The sequence below is a fragment of the Plectrocnemia conspersa genome, unplaced genomic scaffold, assembly GCF_051122295.1.
Source record: "Plectrocnemia conspersa isolate PC_06_02 unplaced genomic scaffold, ASM5112229v1 ptg000003l, whole genome shotgun sequence".
Classification (NCBI taxonomy): Eukaryota; Metazoa; Arthropoda; class Insecta; order Trichoptera; family Polycentropodidae; genus Plectrocnemia; species Plectrocnemia conspersa.
In genome coordinates, this window is record NW_028277167.1 from 21,543,137 (window position 1) to 21,564,267 (window position 21,131).

At 31.6% G+C, this 21,131-nt stretch overlaps 5 protein-coding genes across 10 annotated transcripts; 2 read left to right on the forward strand and 3 right to left on the reverse strand.

The window, feature by feature from the left end:
- Positions 1-64: 64 nt before the first annotated feature.
- On the reverse strand, positions 65-2,119 carry LOC148236934 (uncharacterized). 2 transcript variants are annotated; one of them, XM_088183228.1, is made up of 6 exons: positions 2,039-2,119; positions 1,785-1,849; positions 1,645-1,720; positions 1,486-1,568; positions 1,311-1,424; positions 1,035-1,249 (listed from the first exon to the last, which is right to left on the reverse strand). In XM_088183228.1, exons 1-6 carry the CDS (start codon positions 2,055-2,057, stop codon positions 1,241-1,243), a joined length of 366 nt encoding a protein of 121 aa, XP_088039354.1. In that variant the 5' UTR covers positions 2,058-2,119; the 3' UTR covers positions 1,035-1,240. The 2 variants fall into 2 exon arrangements, with proteins under 2 accessions (XP_088039353.1, XP_088039354.1); XM_088183227.1 differs by having other exon boundaries at positions 65-1,424.
- An 881-nt stretch (positions 2,120-3,000) lies between these two features.
- Positions 3,001-5,391, forward strand: sll (adenosine 3'-phospho 5'-phosphosulfate transporter 1). Its single transcript, XM_088183229.1, has 8 exons — positions 3,001-3,175; positions 3,251-3,468; positions 3,534-3,733; positions 3,803-4,027; positions 4,091-4,241; positions 4,439-4,653; positions 4,718-4,843; positions 4,906-5,391. The coding sequence occupies exons 1-8, from the start codon at positions 3,144-3,146 to the stop codon at positions 5,083-5,085; spliced, it is 1,347 nt and encodes a 448-aa protein (XP_088039355.1). The 5' UTR covers positions 3,001-3,143; the 3' UTR covers positions 5,086-5,391.
- A 424-nt stretch (positions 5,392-5,815) lies between these two features.
- Positions 5,816-8,429, reverse strand: LOC148236936 (transmembrane protein 216-like). 2 transcript variants are annotated; one of them, XR_015809127.1, is made up of 3 exons: positions 8,323-8,421; positions 7,692-8,163; positions 5,816-7,610 (listed from the first exon to the last, which is right to left on the reverse strand). XR_015809127.1 is itself a non-coding variant. In XM_088183230.1 (3 exons), the coding sequence occupies exons 2-3, from the start codon at positions 8,154-8,156 to the stop codon at positions 7,099-7,101; spliced, it is 414 nt and encodes a 137-aa protein (XP_088039356.1). In that variant the 5' UTR covers positions 8,157-8,163; positions 8,323-8,429; the 3' UTR covers positions 5,816-7,098. The 2 variants fall into 2 exon arrangements, 1 of the variants encoding a protein (XP_088039356.1); XM_088183230.1 differs by having other exon boundaries at positions 5,816-7,292; positions 7,937-8,163; positions 8,323-8,429.
- Positions 8,430-8,907: 478 nt separating this feature from the next.
- Positions 8,908-13,248, forward strand: LOC148236937 (uncharacterized). 4 transcript variants are annotated; one of them, XR_015808964.1, is made up of 5 exons: positions 8,908-9,086; positions 9,157-9,938; positions 12,110-12,246; positions 12,316-12,815; positions 12,883-13,248. XR_015808964.1 is itself a non-coding variant. In XM_088182085.1 (4 exons), the coding sequence occupies exons 1-4, from the start codon at positions 8,937-8,939 to the stop codon at positions 12,931-12,933; spliced, it is 1,302 nt and encodes a 433-aa protein (XP_088038211.1). In that variant the 5' UTR covers positions 8,908-8,936; the 3' UTR covers positions 12,934-13,248. The 4 variants fall into 4 exon arrangements, 2 of the variants coding, with proteins under 2 accessions (XP_088038211.1, XP_088038212.1); XR_015808963.1 differs by lacking the exon at positions 12,110-12,246; XM_088182085.1 differs by lacking the exon at positions 12,110-12,246 and having other exon boundaries at positions 12,497-12,815.
- Positions 12,863-20,704, reverse strand: LOC148236938 (uncharacterized). Its single transcript, XM_088183001.1, has 11 exons — positions 18,593-20,704; positions 18,387-18,518; positions 18,108-18,309; positions 16,900-17,088; positions 16,559-16,822; positions 16,429-16,493; positions 15,302-15,439; positions 14,844-15,240; positions 13,282-13,389; positions 13,063-13,218; positions 12,863-12,998 (listed from the first exon to the last, which is right to left on the reverse strand). Exons 1-11 carry the CDS (start codon positions 18,748-18,750, stop codon positions 12,936-12,938), a joined length of 1,872 nt encoding a protein of 623 aa, XP_088039127.1. The 5' UTR covers positions 18,751-20,704; the 3' UTR covers positions 12,863-12,935.
- Positions 20,705-21,131: the final 427 nt, after the last annotated feature.

Consider the following 21,131-nt stretch of genomic DNA (forward strand, 5'->3'; position numbering starts at 1 on the left):
TATTGTAAATACAATAATAAAAAACACTTCTTAAGTTTTAACAAAACATTAAACATTAGTTGAGGTGGGCGCTCAGCTGTTGCAATATTGTAGAAAATATACTAAATCAAGTGCTTAAGATAATGATACTTCTATATATGATATCTTCTATATATTTTTTTCTGATATTTGCCAATGAGATTTCCTCGATTTGAAAGTTGGCTTTTAGTTTAAAGTGCATCGCTATGAGTTCGCGTATGTCGCGAAAGTTGGGATTTTATTTTAAATGCTTTTCCACATCTTTCACATTTAAAGTCACGAACATCGCTATGAGTGTGCATGTGTAGTAAAAGAATGGATTTTAATTTGAATGCTTTTTCACATATTTCACATTTAAAACCACGAACATTGCTATGAGTTGTCATATGCCGTGAAAGATAGGCTCGACTTTTAAATGCTTTTCCACATTTTTCACATTTGAAATCACGAACATCGCTATGAGATTGCATATGTAGTGAAAGAAAAAATTTGTATATAAATGTCTTTCCACATATTTCACATTTAAAACCACGAATATTGCTATGAATCATCATATGTTCTGAAAGTCTTTTTTTAAATTTGAATGCTTTTCCACATTTGTCACATTTAAAGACACGGACATCGCTATGAGTCATTATATGTCCTGAAAGTGCTTTTTTATGTTTGAAAGCTTTTCCACACGTTTCACATTTAAAGTCACGAATGTCGCTATGAGTGTACATATGCTCTGCAAGCCTTTTTTTATGTTTGAATGCCTTTCCACATTTTTCACATTCAACGTCGCAAACATCAAGATGAGTTATCATGTGTCCTGAAAGTGTATTTTTATATTTGAATGTTTTTCCACATTTTTCACATTTAAAGTCACGAACATCGCTATGGGTTGTCATATGTAATGAAAGAATGGATTTCAATTTAAATGCTTTTCCACATTTTTCACATTCAAAGACACGAGCATCGCTATGAGTTACCATATGTCGTGAAAGTCTTTTTTTATTTTTGAATGCCTTTCCACATTTTTCACATTCAACGTCATAAGCATCTCTATGAGTTTTCATATGAGCTGTAAGATTGTATCTATATTTCATAGCTTTTCCACATATCTTACATTCAAAGACACAAATATCACTATGAGTTTTCATATGAGCTGAAAGTCTTTTACTATGTTTGAATTCTTTACCACATTTTTCACATTCAAAGTCACAAGCGTCGTTATGAGTTATCATATGAACTGAAAGTGATTTTTTAAGTTTGAATGCTTTTCCACATTTTTCACATACAAAGTTACGAACCTCATTATAATTTAGCATATGTTGTGTAAGATGTTCTTCATATTTGATTGTCTTTTCACATTTATCAAACTCAATTTTATAAGTGCCGAGTATACAATTGTCTCTCGCTGATTTCTAAAATTTAAATTTTGAGCGTTAGATAAATTCTAAATATAAAATACTATTTGTATTTTACTTCAGTATCGTGGTAAATTTGTTGAGGTAAAACATCCACTTCCTTAGTATTCGCTTTAAGTATATCTTTAACATCGTGTATTTCTGAAAGCAAATAATAAGCAATAATAGAAGTAATTCAAATAATATATATCTTTACGCTTTATTATGTTTGTCTAACCTATTTCGAACGAGTCATTTACATTGTTTATGTGCGTATCTTCGCAGTTATCGTATTCGCTTTTTACATATGACAACTAGAAAGAAAACAATATTTAAGACTAAATGAGTTAGCAAGTGTTTCTTATAACATTTAATTACCTCGATTTTACACTGAATCTTATCAATTGAAGCAAATGTTTCTGCGTCGTTTTCTACGTCGATTTCTACAAAGATCAAGTTTCTTATTTACACGGATTATCTAATTAATTAGTAAAGATTAACGACGCGTGAAATGTACGCTATTGATGAAAACGCAATAGGTGTCGTTCCTAACTGATGATATTTTAAGCCTGTTTTCCGTTTCCGTTTCAGTGAAAAGTGATATTAGCTGTTAAGTAAAACTTTCAATATACCAGTTTTGATAAACGCCATTGTAAGTCAAAATCTAGTTGACAGTTCGTAACCAATCTAACGTTTGGTTCAAATACAAAGAATTTGTGAGCATGACGAAAAAATGAAGAAATAAGAAACGCTTCAAATTTCAATAGTTTGCTTAAGACATCGTATAAGCTCACACAATTACTTACAGAAAAACTAGCAACAACATAATACGATAGATCATAAATGACTGAATTTGCAAAGTTAGCTCATGGAAAGTTTAAAGAAGTGTGGGGGCCTATTTAAATATTTATTTATTCATTCATTACGACCACAACTTAGTGGCACTCTGGTAGCACTGACGTAGCGAATTCACAAAACACTCATGTTAGAGCACCTTGGTGACGTCACTATGACGTTTCACGCCGACGCCGACGCCAGTTCCACAAATACGCATATGCGTCGCTTCATACGCCGCTGTGACCGCGGGGGTGTGGATGCAGCATCCTCACACGCATCTTGCTCGCGCGCACGTTATTTATATATTTTGCTTACCGCAAGTACGAGCACTCTTCCCGCTTTTTTACAACACATTCAGCTCGAAAATTATACTTATCGAGCTAATTTGTTAAATTCTGAGCACCTGGATCAATGGATGAAGGAATATGCCGACAATTCCAAGACCACTTGGACGATCATTCGAAAGATATCACCAAGACGCTAGAAAGAGACGCTCTAACGTATGTGTTATGTGAATTTGTTATTTCTTTAGCATACAATGCGTTGAGGGTAAATGTATAAATGTGTTATTACAAACCAAAATTTGCCAACATAACAAACTCGAATATAAACATCCTGTATTTTTAAAATGAAATTAAGCAATAAGTAATACAGTTATAAATGAAAATTTGTAATTATGAATAAATATATAATGTAAAGTTGAATGAATTATTTAAGTAAAAAGTGTAAAACTGAAATAAAATTAAATTGTAACGAAATGCATAAATAGTACACGGAACATCACTATTCATTTGTGCACTCCTCTGCTGTCAGCCGCTTTAGGTGTTTTTTTATATTCGTTGACTCAGATCATTGGTGTGAGTCGAAGATCTTCGCGGCGAGAGCTCGCAGGGGCCCGCCATGGCGGCGGCGCTACCGGAAGTCATCATTTGGTGCGTACCGCTTTGACACGTATACATAACCTGACCATTTTGCACAATAACAACTGGTGCCCTACGTTTCGACAGCTCGCTGATTATATCGTGCGTGGGGACGATATACATCTTTTCGCACATATTTCAAGGAGCGTTGACGGCGGCCGGTCACACTACAACACCGCTGCACCGAGACGAATACGCCTGGATATTCAGACTCGGATTGAACTGCTTCGGATATGCGTGCATATTCATTCCTGGATTTATAATACACAAGTACATAAGAAAAACTAAATATCTAGAACGATGCGGTTAGTAAATCAATCAATATGCAGTCATTTTCGTAATTATTACACAAAATATGTGCATATTTCAGGCACTGGATGCATCCCGTCGATCGTCAGCCGATGCTTCGGCGAGACCGAATTGGAAAAATCGCTCGACAGTCCGCTGAAAATCGACGCCGAAGCCGGCATGAACAGTTTCAAAGAGTCCATATTGCTGACGTTCTGCTTCGTCGGATTGATGGGCTCTTATCTAATTTGGGGATTACTACAAGAAGGAATTATGACTCAAGTAGGCTAGATGATATTGACGCTCGTTTTCATTTCACCTGAACGCATTCGATTAAAACTTTCTTTGCAGGTCTACGAAAACAGCGACGGGTCCAAGGCGCACTTTAAAGATTCCCAATTCTTAGTTTTCGTAAATAGGATACTGGCGTTTTTGATGTCCGGCGTTTATATATTCATGACGAGGCAGCCTCGACACAAAGCACCCGTTTTTAAATATTCCTTTTGCTCTTTTAGCAATATTTTAAGTGCATGGTGTCAGTACGAAGCTTTAAAATATATTAGTTTTCCAACGCAGGTGAGCTTATTGTAAAATTAATAAATATAAAATATATTTTAAAATCTTATACGCTCTTTATAGGTCTTGGCCAAGTCTTGTAAAATAATTCCAGTCATGATTATGGGTAAAGTAGTGTCTCGAAGTAAATATGAATATTACGAATACGTAACAGCTGCACTTATATCGCTCGGAATGGTGTTCTTTATGTTGGGTAGCACGGAAAACAGCAAAGGTAATACATTTTTAAAGAAGGGGTTTCTCAGAACCAAACTTATAATAAACTCATCGCATTGCATTTAACAGCATATATATATATCGGCTCATTTAATTTTTCTTAATTATTTATGAATTTAGTCCGTCGCATGGTTCATAGTATATGTAGCGACAATATAATACTATACATGACATTTCAGTTTATATTGTTGACAGCAAAAACGGTGACAACGATATCTGGTATAATCCTCCTGTCATCGTACATGTTGTTCGATAGTTTCACGTCAAATTGGCAAGATTCACTTTTCCAAAAGTATTCAATGACATCGATACAGATGATGTGCGGAGTGAATCTCTTCTCCTGCTTATTCACGGGAGTATCGCTTTTGCAACAAAGCGGTTTTATCGACTCTGTAGAGTTCATGCTCAACGTAAGGCACAGTACCTCAAAACCGAAGAACAAAAAACAACCACTGATGAAAATTATATTTTTAGTACCCCAAATTCATCATCGATTGCCTACTTCTATCGATAAGTTCGACGACAGGACAATTCTTTATATTCTTCACCATATCAAAATTCGGACCCGTCGTCTTTACGATCATCATGACTTTGAGACAAGTATGTTTTTTAAAATATGTAAATATTTTTGATCGATGATAAATTATAATTTTAAATTTCAGGGTATCGCTATATTATTGTCTTGTCTCGTATATCAACATCACATTAGAACCATCGGCATCGTCGGTATAATCGTCGTGTTCGCCGCTGTATTTTTGAGAGTATATTGCAAGCAACGATTACAACGATTACGCATATTGAGAACGAGACTGGAGAATTTAAGTTCGAGATCGGCAGTATAAACGTACTTTATTTCGAACTCTTCCGATCTGCAAAGTATTAGTTAGTAGTTACCATAAGCATCGCATGTTAAATGATTCCGTCACATGTGTACAAACATATATCGAGTTATTTTTCCAACAAAATAATTTACATTTTAGGTACACTGAGTATTTATTAAACGCTACATTGAAGCTTTCCATATCTATGTGATCTATTCAAAATTGAATTAGTATTTTTTTTGTAAATATATTTACATATTTATTTATTTAATAATTAAAAAATGTATTAACATATAACTTTATTAATAAATTTGAAAGAATATTTAATTCAGTGTATCTTATATATGAAATCACAAATCCCTCCATTTATACAACAAGACACGCATAACAATAATATAAAAGATTTTTTATAAAATACACTATCTAATTAATATATAATTAGTAAATGTACCTTTAAGATCTGTCTTGACTTAAATACACACCTGTTGTCTATTTATTGATTATCCTATCAGGCTACTTATAGTGCTTCAAAAATCAAGATGTCAGCAATTCATTAACTGCCTTATTTCTATGTAACACCTTGATCTGTCCTGTTGACATTTTTTACTTTCATTGATTTTAATTGGAATCTGGATTATTTCAATGATAATATTGGCTTTAATGTTTTGTAAATATTTATATAAAATTAATCATGTATCATTTATATAAAGGTGAAAAGAAATACAATATAATAACAGTAATTAAATACAAATTCATGGTTAATATTTTTCTTTATTACAGGCACATTAAACACATACACAAATAACATTTATAAACTTTTGGGAACACCAAGAAGAGAAACGTTTATCACGTTAGTCAGGACAATCAACAATCAATTCCTTTCTGTTTATTAATAAAACGAGCACGAGTGCTCTAAAACATTCATCCTTGATATTATTTAATAACGTTAAAATTGCACTTATGGTATACATTAGATATGTTACGCAAAAGGCTCATTTTTAAACATTTTTAAGTCGACAACGGACGCACATTATTAAAACTTAAAATAAATTAAAAGACACATAGATCGTTTAAAAGTGGCCCGTTATTTGTTTAACACGTATGAATTTTATGTAAATACATTTCTTTATGTAGAATTTTAAGAAAATATTACAAGAGCGATCGACGCTCGATAATAATTATCAAATTTTTTTGAGTAAAGAACGTATCTTGCACACCTTCAATCCGTGGTCCCCATACTATTATTATTTTTTCGTATATTTGTATAGAAACATTCATATAACATTAAAGCTCTAAAATCTTTTACATATATAAATAAACACATTGATAAAATCAGCGTTTAAAACACGTTTTTCTAAGGATTATATTTTATCAGTACATATAAAAACACTCCAAAATGTGGATAATTTATACTTAAATTATAAAAAAAGGACTAGAAAACATTAATAGGGACGTAATTCACTCTTAAATATTTAATATAAATATATGTATAATGTGGTCATTGTCAACGCCGAATCGGTAAAAGCTAATTGTATCTTGTAACATAATAATTTATATTTATACTGTTTGTATCACACGTAGATAATGGAAACGACATATGCCTTTGTCCTTAACCGATACGGTGTTGACGATAATTTTAATTTATATTTTTGAAATACGTATAATTCGCTCCCTTCGAAGTCACTTTTGAATAATGAGTGATATTATGTAAAAGTTAATTTAACTTCTTTGGCCGATATTTAGGTATAAGGTAGTGACTAATCATTAGCATGACACGTACATATAGAACAGTTATATACAATATTATGAAATGCAATTAAAATGCTTCATTTAGTTAATAATGACAGTTATACTTAAAGATGTAATGTAAAAGTGGGAATGAATCTAGTGTATTATAGATTTAACAATCTTGGAGATATTCATCGCTTCCGAATGATACGTTTTTAATAGACATTTTGATATTTTAGCTATACGATAAGGCAGTTTATAATGTAATATATAAATACGTACATCGGTAAATTACAAATCGACGTGTCAGTCGTATGACGGCGGACGGCATATTGTCACGACGAACAGAAACGCGAAGAACAATTCGGCCGCGTGCAGGGCCAACAGAAGGGCGCACAATATGTACTCTAGGCGAAGTCTGTGCGTTTGGAACAGTAGAAGAAACGCCACGCCGAATGCGGACGGAATCGTCAACAAAATCGAAAAACATACGGGTATGCCTGAAACAAGAAGATTAATATGATAAACTACGATTAGATTATGACTGTATACATTTAGTCACATGATTAGTTATTGACATAGATAACAGTGATAAAGAGCTATACTTTTATATTAGAAAGTATTCGTTTCATGGAGAACATTTGATCGATCGTAGTGAAAGCAATAGGTTTGTAACTAATTTAAGCGAAGAAATTCTAATTTTGAATTAACTATTTATAGGCAGCGATTAATTGCCACCCTGTTTGATTTGCTGTAGAGTTATTCATGGGGTGTTCACTGTTCTGACTAGCGTATTTATTTTGCAAAACGTTGTTTTACTACATAAATATGTTGGTCAGAACAGTGAGCACCCCATGAATAACTCCGCAACGAATCTACTTGAAAAATGTTATTTATACGTAATTGTATATAAATAAATATTTTTTTAGAATAAATTTCACCCTTGATAACAGGAAAGTATTAAATAAATAGGTTTATTCAACACTCTTCTAATGTAAAAATATATTTTCTACAATTTTTAATATAATCTAAATTTTATTAAAATCATATCCACGATTTTATTACTGTAGAAATTTTCCAAGTTTAAATCTTTTTAACGAATAGATGAAAATTGCAATAGGATTATGACGGGTGCTTCAATTACTGTGTCCAGCCAAATTGCCTCTGCGCCCCAGGACGAGTCGAATACTCTCGACGACCAGGAGAGCTGCCAGCGCTCCGGCTTCGGCCCCCAAAGCTCCGGCGGGGTACGCCAGGTTGATGGCTTTGAGGATTCCCATTCCGGTCTCCACCGCGGCGAAGAGTCCGAAGTAAAACGAGTTCAGATACAGCAAGATCTCGTACGTTAAACTCGAGTTCACCATGTTTAACCTGAAAAGAGGCCGTGTTGAGAAAAAAATGTTTTCGCGTCGCCATGGCAACCGCGACATATGGAATATGGCTAATATCGGTCAGCGATATCAGCCATAAAACGTACTACATATAAACAATTATTTTGTTCTACTACTAAGGTGAGTGAATGGAAATAACCTAGAAAGCGGGAGACACTATCGAACGGAATCGCTCCAGGCCGCGCCCGATAGCTCGGAGTATAAATAGCGCGCGACGTATATACTCTTCCGGTGTTGCCGCTGCATAAAAATATATTATTAATTTATTGGGCAAAATGCCAATGTGATATCAAATTTACTCACTTTTCAGTAAAATGCAAACAAATATTACGTTTTATTATTAATGAAAGGGATAATTACATTGCACCCATTTATAAACGAAGAGATTTGAGCAATATAGTAAATGGTTTGAGTGCCTAAAACCCACCTATGTATATTAAAATATAGCATGTATAATAAATAAATGGTTATTTAGCATTTAAATAAATGCTTTGCTCTATAAAACTAATTACTTATGCATTATAATAATAAAATATAGCATAAAGTAAATGTATAGAATGAGCAACATTTTATTTGTTTAATAAATGAATCTAAATTACCACAGAGGTCTCAATAAATAAAAAAAGTTTTTTTTCAGGGAATTATTCGGATTTTTCCGTTAGCACATCCTTAGATATATTATATTTCTTAAATTTATTTGCATAATTTTTAGCATAGCAACACTGTACGATATGTCAGTTTTTAGTGAAAGCAATGGCTTTCAAGTTAGGAAATCTCGTGTTTCAAATCGACGAGGTGTGTCGATTATGTTTAAAAAAGCATGGCAACCTCAATGACATATTTTCAACTACAGTTGAAAATCAATCTTATAGTTTTATTTTATCTTCTTTGACTAGTTTACCGGTATTTTTTATTATCTTTGAATAATATTACATATTTTTCAACTAAAATTCATTTTCTTAACACTTATCAGGTAAACAAAAACGATGGATTGCCTCAAAATATATGCGACAACTGTAAAGAAGCCCTTCATTCATATTTCAAATTCAAACAAAATATCATCAAGACTTATGAGATATTATGCGATTCCATTATTGATTTAAAAAATATTATAGACAGAAAAGAAGATGTGACTATAAAAGAGGAAAATGATGATGAAAGTACGGAACCTTACGAAGAAAGTATAGAAGATAGCTACGAAGAAGTAAGAGATAAACCGAAGAAAAAGAATAAAAAAGACAAATCCAACGACGTAACCGGTGATAAATACTCGGCTGCTTTTCAGAAACTGCTCAAAAATAGGGACAAATGTGTACTTTGTCTTGATAAATTAAACGAAGGCGAATCGATGGTAGATCACTGCAACTCACATTACATTTCTTCCAAGTTGACACCTTTGATCGTCGACGGAAAGAAGACCAAGGTGTGTAGCTTATGCGATAAGGCCTTCAAGTACAGTTCGATGGTGTCACATCATAGAATGCATCTGAAAATATTTCCTTTCAAATGCGAGATCGACGATTGCGATCAAGCGTTCATTACGCCTCAGTATCTATCAGCTCACATTCATAAACACACTGGTCTAAAGAAGTATCAATGTAAAACATGCGGAAAAACATTCGGGTTGCGCAGCTCGTTGACTAATCACGAGGAGACTCACATACACGAGAACTTGCAGTGTAAGATTTGCAATAAATTTTACAAAAACAAGAGCATGTTGAAGATTCATATGAAACGACACGTTAATAAACTTGGGTAATATATTTATTTTTCTATTTATTAAAAAGTGATACAACTAATAAAATTATTCAGCTTTAAAGTACGAAAGATATTTGTAAAGTAAATCAAGAGTAACTTAAGTTTTATTATTAAATAACTTCTCCGAAGAATCCTTTTTAAGTAAGATTTTTAAAAAATATCTGACCAATCTAAACCAAAAACGATTTTAAAAAAATAGATTCCAATGACAAGAAAATATTTCTAAGTTTTTGTGTTAAATTATATATTCTCCATATTTTCTTACAATTATTCTCCACGTATTAATCAATTTTTAATATTTGATTCGGAAAATAAAGTATTTTTGGAAGCAATAAATTCTTTAATCTTGTTTTTTATATCCGTTTTTGTAAAATATTTTTTCCACCTAAAATCTGTTGCAGGGATTTAAATAAATGATGAAATGTCTGAGGAATACAATGGATGAGAAAGGAGTTCCCAAGAAAATCCATTGATTTCTTCTGTCGTCTTCTTGGATACATGAGGACGAGCGCTGTCTTAGTGTATTCACTCGTTATTGAACGTTCCCACTGCGCTTACACGATTTTATTGCTTTTGACGTGAATTTTTGCCTTCTGAGAAGTGATAATTATTTTCGCACTCCTATTGACCAAAATTCAGTTTGAAAATACTTTGATCAGCCCTCTTACATTAAAAGTCCCTATATTAATATGGGTTAGGATAGCTATAATATTTTTAAAACATGGTGTGATATCGAAGTGCAGACAAAGTATGGAGCAATATGCGAAATGCGGTGTCTACTTATACTTCTTCCACTTATTTTGCCCTAGGAGATGAGTTGGTTTAGTTTGTATTTTGAACTTGACTTAATGAAAGTTCTAAAACTATAATTAGTTTGAGAACTTTCATTAGGTCAATTTGGGTTTAATAATTTGTGTAGATTAAGTTTGGGTTTGAATCGCAAATGTATGTTACTCAACTTTCAAATTGAATTTCATACACATTTTAGAGCAGCACATAATTTCGCTAGTGCCTATCAGTTGAATTGTGTTTTTGTTAGTAGAAATATATATCTACTGGCTAAAATATATTTGGACTTCATTAGTGAAATATATAAATTTTCTGAAAAATACACATTCACTGTAACATTTATACTTCCATATTTTTACATATTAATTACATTAATATGAAAAAATTGAAATCATAATTTTACTAGTACCTGCCAGATAAATTATATTTTCACTGGTAGAAATACATATATAACTACCAGTGAAAATGTTTTTTGATATGATTTCACGCAAATTACATATTTTAAAAAATATTTTCGCGATAGATTCGAGACTTTTTAGATTTTCTTTGAGGGATTACCAGAGAATTTCTGGTTTTGAATCAAAAACGTTATTTAAACTTTTTGTGGCGAAAGTAAGTTCCTGGCTGTTTTACTTATATACTCTTGAGGAAATGGGGAAGTCCAACTTCTCTTCCAGTCCTTGATCATCTGAATAATGTCGTCGATTCAGGACTGAACCAGGCTTTTTAATAGATATTTTATTCGATTCTTTGAGATGAAAATATAACTGACAATATAATATAGAAAAGTGACCTAATTATTACTGGCTTTTTAAAAATATACTTGTGCCCTTCTAAAAGAATTTATTTTTTGCTACGTCAAAGAAGTTATTCATCTACTCCCTTTTTGTTACTTAAAGCATACAAATATCCTTATTGTCTATAAAGATTAACAGATCGGTAAACATTTATCAAAACAAATTTTTCCTGCTTCATCAGTAACGTCACTTCTTCCAACTTTGAATTCATAACATCATTTTGAATGTTCCTACTGTCATTGCCATATATAGAAAGAAGTAGGCGTTGAATTTCAACAACAGTTTATATTTTGTATTGAAGAGACAGTCATTTTAAACACATGCTGCAAGCACTACGTAAATTGTGACACGTCACGTCAACCTTAACAGAACCAGCAGTTTTGCCAACCGAGTATAAAAACCCGCTTTCATTTTTACTAGCTTTGTATGATATCTTTACTTTTCGAATATCTCTCGTACTGTTTTAATAAATTCAATTTTAATCGGCATACAATGACTTTGGAGTATTAGAATCACATTGTTTGCATAAAACGTTTTTTAAATATATATTTACATTTTTAAAATACATTTAAAAATATTTAGCTCCGAAAGTATCCAGAAAAAATTACACAGCTTTGCGTAAATAATGAGGGACCTTATTATACGTATGTGAAGAAAATATAAATAAAATATGTTCAAGTTTTTTCACAAAATTTATTTAGGATTATTTTCAATATTTAGTAAGCCCTCTCTTAACTTTAATTACAATAGAAACCCTTTTTGTTATACTAACAACAAACGATTTACAGGTGGGCGAAGACATTTTCTCTAAAAAAAATTTGTATTTTGTTACAAAATAAAAACTAAATAGGAATAGAATAGCGCCATATCTCAATCATACCTGGATACACTCGAACATAATTTTATCTTTACTAATTCAGATATTTGATTTTTTAATACATTCAGATTGGTGTTTGTTTTTATTTGTAGCTTCAAATGTGATCATTCTGGTTGCGATAAAGCGTTTTCTGTCCTCCGCGAGTTGAATCGTCACCGACGAACGCACACCGGTGAAAAAAGCCACGTTTGTAACATCTGCAGCAAAGCTTGGTACACAGTCGGTGAGCTAACAAGACATCAAAGATACCACTTGACGATCAAGCAGCATAAGTGCAGCCATTGTGAAAAGAGTTTTGTCGAGCGTAATCAATTGCGGATGCACGAAATGACACACAGGGGAGAGCGCCCTTACGTATGCGAGTTTTGCTCCATATCTTTCGTCGCCCGCAACAAATTAAAGAGGCATCAAGTGAGCAAACTAATATATAGCTTATTTAATATCTAGTATATATAATGATTGATTTTAACGATTTCAGACTAAATATTGTAAAGGCATAAAGAACACTTATCAACAACAAATCACTTGATATTAGTCAGTCTTGTCGATCAACTGCTTAAGAATGGTGAAGAATGAATATGAAACTTTCATGATCTAAAGTAAAAAGACGAATGATTAATGACCTGATTAATATTATTCGTTAAAGTATTTATCTTACGTTTATGAACGTTGATATTTGGAGATTAGTGAATCCACCGGCGTTCAAAACTACTGGTTTCACACATCTGGTCATCATTAGTCTCAAACTAGATTTGAAGCGGAATGAGCATTTGTACCAATTACAGCAATAAGCCGATGTAATCAAATCTTGACTCTGTAAAAAATAAACATGTTACTATTTGAATTTTATTAATTTATTTATTGTATGTATTCTTACCACGATCATTATCTCATTGCCGTGCCAACAATAAATAAATACTTCGTACAAGATCGCCACCAAATATGTGAGAATTCCAAAGAACTGCATGAGACTATTGTCTAATGACTGAAATATAAATATGTCAGGTAAAAACATAAAAAAAGTTAGCATAATATCAGGCAAAAGCTTCAAGCTAGTAAAAAGTATTTTTCAGTTTCCAAGAATTTACACTTTTTCTGATGTCTATATAAATTAAAAACTTAACCATAAATATGTAAAAGTGAAACATATCATAACTCATTATTGTGTTAGAAAAGTTTAAGATATAATTACATAAAAGACTGGATCGTCACACAATAACCTTTGTTAAAAAGATAAACAAATAAAGCATAACTAAAAAAAACCTGAAACATGGTTAATTAACCGCTTCCCGGACGTTTATTTTTAATGTTTTGTAAAAAGAAATTGTTTTATTTTATCATTAAATTATAGAATAATAGTGTATGGGGCCCTATTTATATATATATATATAAATATATTCATTTAGCTTTTATTATGGCGAAAACTTGGCGGCACTCTGGTAACATTGGCATAATGGACTCTTCTTTTTGCAAAATCTGGCGGGTTTGCACGCCGGTGCGGACCCCGCGCCCCGTTCAGTCTGAATGTAAATAATGTAATGTAACTTAATTTAAATCTTCAATAAAAAATACTACTGCAGTGACTCAATCTGTTTCTAATTGGCACTTGTCACCTCCCGTCGCCAAAATATAAAAAACATTTATTTAATTTTTATAATACTTAATATAAATAGCATGCAAATATAAAATTCGTATGAATTGCTTCTAACCTCTATAGGGAGGGGAAAATATGACATTGATAGCCCATATTAGTAATTTACAATGACACGATTTACTTAAATTTTAGATTTACATCAAATAATCACTTATGTTCAGAATTTTTGTGTGCGTAATAATCCGGTCAACGTGCGCCCGAAATGAAACAGTGATGGTGTGTGCGCACGTGAAGCGGTTAAAGACCTACCACTGAAAATTAAAAGGTGAATTCAAATCGGGAAAGTATCAGGCTAAATCAGAGGACAAAAACATGACTAAGTGCAACCAAGAATCATTCTTGCCCACCCCCTCCTTAAGATTTCAAACATCTACTAGCTGACCTCCGCGCGTGACACCACAGATATTGACCTTCGTCAATATCTGTGGTGTCACGCGCGGCGTACGCAGCGTACCGTTACGCCGACGTCAACGGGCGAGTCCTACAAACTGGCGTTGATGAAATGAATTTGACCCGGCCAAATAGCAACCAGAAAATCGTTATCGGGAATAAAAAAGACTATCAAGTGGATTAATGTGATTTATGTCCTCTTCGATTTTATTACATTACTAAGAATGAAATGTCCGATTCCTCCGTCTGAGATAAAATAAACCATACGTTTGATACCGTTAGCTTTATGTCATGTAAACCTAGCATTGCTAATAAAATAATATTTACAATCAGACTTTAATTGCTTTCGCTATGCCAATATTAATTACTTAACTTATGTAGTGATAGGTACTAACCATTGCTAATTGAATCGCAGTTGTACAAACAATCAATAGAGTTACATTAAATTGTACAAACGTCGGGAAACTAAAGCAGCTTTCTATATCTTGAACCAATACCAACGTTTTTTGATGATGAATGATACACAACTTCAACTTTTCATATAAATAGTTTTCAAAATCAGCATTAGTTTGTCCGTTTTTTGTTGAGTCACTATTTTCATATTCATCTAATTCATCAGTGATGTGAGCTAGAGTATTTTTGATCAGTTCGAATTGACATGTTACAGAATTAATCAAACCAGTCAATAAACAATCTTTGGTCATATTCAAGTAAGCGGCGATCCATAATGCGACACATTGATGAAAAAACGTTAAGTGGAAAGCTGGCGTTTTTTTCGTATCATATGGATACCTGCAGTGATTAATAATATTAAAATTATTTTTCAATATGTATAATAATAATAAATATTTACCATGCATTCAACGGTAACTCTATAGAATGATTGCTGATATTAGTGATCACTTTGCCGACAAACCAGGATTGAATAACGATAGTGGCAAGAAAACCAAACTTAATAAGATCATAGTATGCTATCAATCCATACCTGAAAAATTATTTATTTATTTATTTTTATGTATACATATATTAAATACTGACTTGTTCAAAATTTTTTCTTTATCAGGTCCAAAGCTATTTTTGGCAAGTTCATCTAAATTGTTTATCATTCTATCGATTCTACCAGATCTGAGAGTGACATTGATCAATTTGATTGTCTGACAAATGTTTGTGAATAGAAGAAAACAATCGGCCGTCATCAAAACTATATCTCCTCTTACTTGATATAAATCGACAATTTGTATCACTATGTAAATTCCTGGAGGATAAAAATGATAAATAATTACTTAATAAATATTAGCGTATATTTCGAATCAAACACAACTAAAAATCAATAATCGAAAATTTTTATTTTAATATTTTTTTACAAAATAATACCCAATATAAATAAATAGGAAAATGCTGTGTGAATGTAAGACACATATTTCCTCCATCCTTTTAGGTTATTTCCAGGCCAATATCCCATTATGTGCAGAAAGCTTTTATACCAATAAAGTGTAGTATTAAATTCTATCTTAAAACAAAACATGTTTTACAAAATATATGTAAATGGTGAGTGAAGAGTAACAATCAAACGTTATATAGGCACAAATTTTCATTTAAAATGCATGAAAGCTAAGTATGATTGCAACTGAAAGATGATAGGTGATTAGCATTCAATTATGTTAGATTAGTGTAACATTTTGGTGAATATATCAGATACAGTATGTTCAGTACAAATTGGACGAAAATAAAACATCAATACTATAATTATTTATTTGAAAACATTTTTTTCTTTCAGCGAGAATATCAGCCGCCACGTGTGACCACCGTATGGCTTTTAACTATCTATCACGCAAAATCCCTGTTTAATGCTGTAAAATGGAATACTTAATCAATAAATTAATCCTGTTTAGGTTCGTCTGTGCTCAGTATAAAAAACTTATAAAATAAGTTTGCGGATAGTCGTCATTGTTCTATGAAGAAGAAAAACAATCATTTCACAAATCAATTGCTTCATCGTTGACCCGTTGAAGTACCGTGAAGAATGAATATGACACTTTCATTATCTGAGAGGGAAAATATTTTTATGTTTTAAAAAATAACTTTATAAATAAAATAAATATTGACTCACGGCCGTGAAAGTGTTGATCGATAGAATTGCAAATCCTCCAGCGCTGAATTTCACAGGTACCATACATCTAATCATTAAAGTTTTTAACGATTGTTTAAACCTTTGCGATTGCTTATACCAATTGCATAAGTAAGCTGCAGTTAAGACTTCTTCGCTGTGAATTATAGCTTCGTTTCCATGCCAGCAGTAAATTAGCACTTGACAAATCATGTTCAGTAAATAAGTTGCCATTCCGAATAGGTTTACCACATTACTACCGATTTGCTGAAAATTATATTTGTAATTAAAATATTTTAATTTATATATGTAAGTTAATGTATATATATATATTTTAAAGATACCATAGCCAGTTGAAATGCTGTGACACAAATTATGACTAAGGAAACTGAAAACTGTATCAATATGACAAATTTGAAGCAACTTTCTACATCGTTAGTGATTTCTAATATTTTCTGGTGATGCTTAATGCAGTGTCTCAATTTTGAGTATACTATTTCTTCATTGTTTATTTTATTTTTATTTATGTCATTCTAAAAAGTAATATAAATATATGTATTATTAAAAGATGAATTATTAAGATCAAGACGGATAAGTGCAATAAATGATATTAATGGCCAACAAGCTCGCGGTCTGGATCGACGCTACTCTTTTTCGACCGCCTTTTGAATTATATTTTGCTGCCCGCAAAGGTGAATTGGTAAATAATACAAATATGGCATCCAAATACCCGGCCAAATTCATTACTCGGTTCTCGGAAATGTTTCCTTAAAACAACCGGATACCCGGTTCAGTTCCGGGTAATTTTTGCCTACTATTATATATTGACATTGAGTTTTAATTTATATTATAAAATAAAATATTTGATTTTTTCGTATTTTACTAAAATAGTATTTAATTTTAAAGATAAAAAATGAATACATTAAAACAGATGTATAATTGTTATTATTTTATTTAATCGAAATATTCAGTTACACACACAGAGATGTAATTTCAGTTTTTCAGGGGGGATGAGGGGCAAAAGTTGACCAGTCAGTGGTAATTTTTTTAATATTTTCATTTCATAAAAATTCATAATATTTCATTAAATGACATTCACGGGGGGGAGGGAGGCTAAATATCTAAATGTTTTTTGCAAAAGAGAAGAATAGCCGGAGATCTATCATTCCTAATATATAATTTCGATCATTCTCCTTAAATTGATTAGTGATGATGGAGACCATCGACAAATTCAAGTCAGTTTACCCAATTGCGGCTATTACTCGCAACAGCTTAGGTAGGAGGTCGGGCCCAGTCTCAGTCTGTGAAGAAGAAGAAGAAGTCCAAAACTCTAGTGCTTTATGCAACAATTGAAAGAGGGTTGGTTGCTCAATTAACGGATAGTGTCGGCCCAATTAACGGGTCAATAGTACGTAAAAGAATGTGCACTAAAACAGCTGGGACGTACCTCAACAAAAAACGGTAATATATGTTTCTATTAAAACAAAATTTCTTCTATTTAAATACAATTTTTAAGCAACAAACTAACTTTATTATTAAATATATACTCAACCTGAACATTTTCACCTTTACTATCATAAGTGACGCATATTAGCGAATCCTTTAAAAGTACCATCTGACAAGACACCTGATTGATTAATCCTGTAATGAGACAATCCTTAGTGACGTTCAGGTAAGGTCCTGTATACAAAGCGAACAACTGATGCCCAAGGGTGATTTCAAAATACGGAGATATAGTCTCGTCGTACGGATACCTAATTGAATATATTAAAATTAAAATAACAATTGAATATTAATATCAAATATATTTAAGAATGATTATCTTCCATACCATCCAGGAAGTGGGAAGAATCTTGTACCATATTTGATGTTAGAAGATATTGCACCAAAAATCCACAGTTGAAGAACCAAAAATGTGCAAATAATATAGAAGAGATAGTATTTGATTGACCATAATGCATAGCTAAAGTAATTAAAAATTTAATTTAATTATTTATTAATAAATATAATATTAAGTATTATACTAAATAATATTACCCTTTGATGATTTCTTCTTTATTTGGACTCGTTGAATTTGTAGCCAATTCGTTTAATTCGCATATTATGCGTTGAATAGTTTCGCGTTTTTGTATTACTGTGAAAATTTTAACAGTATGGACTAAATTAGTGAAAAATATAAACGAAACTCCTGTCATTAATGATAGGTTACCCCTGACTTGGTACAAGAAAGCTGCTTGAGATATTATAAAAATTCCTATTACATAATAATGATTTAATGAAAATTAAATATATTTATATTTAGTTTAAAATAAAGTGGTATACCTAGCAATATAAAATATGATAATAAAGAATAGAAATAGTATAGATTTTTTTTCCATCCTTGAAGGTCATCCGCTGGCCAAATTCCGAAAATTTTGAATATTCTGGCAAACCAGTCGAAAGTGGTGTTGTGTGTGATGTTGGAATTCATTGTATGGTTGTTGGATAATGTTGAAGAAATTTCAGACATAAGGTCTTATATATTGGTTGTTTCGAGTAAATATTTTAGACGAATTTCGATGCAAAAATTTTGTTAAAATATTTATAAACATAACTTGTTTTCGCCAAAAACGTTACGATGGTCAAAATCAGAGCTTCTTAAACATATTTATAATATAATTTCTTATAAATAATATTTGCTTTAAAATTCCATTAAAATTTCTCGCTACGCGACTAAATAAACACAGAAGATTGACGTGCTTGTAATAAAGAAATGTTAAAATGTCTGTCTTGATTGAAAATATTCTAATGCAATTTTGCATTAGAATATTTTCAACAACATGGTATTAGTTGATTTTCCGTAAAAGAATATATTCCATACTGGTACATTTTATTATGCTACCAAATCGAGGTAGTAATTTAGGTAAAAAGCCCGCTACTCTACTGATACGACTATGTACATATATATTGCGATAGAAAGGCGTATCTGCAAGTTTTTTTTATTTACCTATATATATTTTCTTTACATTGTACAATTATTAATGCCACAAAGATGAAATTAACAAGCATTAAATGCTTATTTGTTTAAAATTATTTGGCATGGAATCGGAGTTGGAGACTTTCTACCTCGTTGTACGAGAGAGTTCAGCCTAAACTCAAATCCATTGGAGCTTACGCCGATTTGACACAGACGACAAGTACAAGGATATCAGATATTGTCTAGTCCATTTTAACTCTTAGAGTCCCAAAGTGACTGCTTTCTTCAAGGCTCTAAGAGTTAAAATGGACCTTACGAATCTTACGATACAGTACCATTACTCTTATCGCACGGCCATATTTCAACGGTTGTAACTTAAACATTTGTAAATGGAACTACAAATAAACTTATATAATGAAAAAAACTACATCAGTAGATTTTATTAAACATATTACTACCTAAACTTTAATGGTTATTTGGAAAATAAATATTTACATATTATTGTAACGATTTTAATAATTAAAAAATAAAATTATTAACTTTCTAATTGGAGACGAAAACATCATAGTCCAATAAGAACAATCTTAAAAATGCAATTAAAATTATTAATTGAGATTTGTGTTGATTTTTATGCAAAAATGTTCATAAAATATGCTTAATATTAAGACATTAAAACAAGAAAGGAAAGAGTTTTGAAAATATTAAAGTTGTAAATAGTAATTTTCTCATATAATTCGCGTGTATATTTTTAGCTTGTTGAAAATGGTTACTTTTATTACTGAGGGGAAATTTTTCGCATTTACGTAGTTTTCAAAGGCACAATAAAGTGCTTCCGTCTGACTAATTGATTTTTCTTCAGCGTATACTAAAAGTTCATATAGGAAAATGGTATACGAAAAAAACGTCACGAATATTGCAAATCGAATCAAATTGATATGCGAGGTGGAAAAGAAAAACGAAGAAATTGTTATACTTATACAATACATCAAAGAAGGAAAGTTGTGTGCGGAACACACGTTGCATATTTCGCGAAAGCGACCTTGCTGAAAATTATTCATAATATAATACGGTATTTGGCTGAAATCAATTTCTAAATTAAATATTAGAAAATTGCTGTTTGCTTTCGAGCGAACGGCCCCTGCCCTATTTCCCCCTATAAAATCTTAATATATATGAATTAAAATGTGAATATCTTATTATAAGAAAATATGTTTTTACTCGATTTAAAAAATATGTTTGAAAAGAATTTTAATATAATATTTTTAACAAGACATATAAATATGCTACACTATTTTTTGTATAGCTGTTAAATTTAGTTTTTGGTTTTTAATAGTCTAATTCACCAATCTTATGCTGTAGAATATTTATTACATACAATTTGTTAAATTGCCCAATGTGTGAAATGGGTAGGAAAGTATGTGCTTTTACACGGTGACTTAAAATATTGCCTTTTTCATTAAGTGAATTTTTATAGGTTTCCTTGGATATATTTTATTGCGGAAATTCAAAAAATGTGTACGTTTGTATTATTATCCAAAATATTGTTTGCAAGTTTTTATTTTTACATTTCTGTCTACTAGATTAAATTAATATGTTACTAAGCTTACTAGAGAGTTTCCC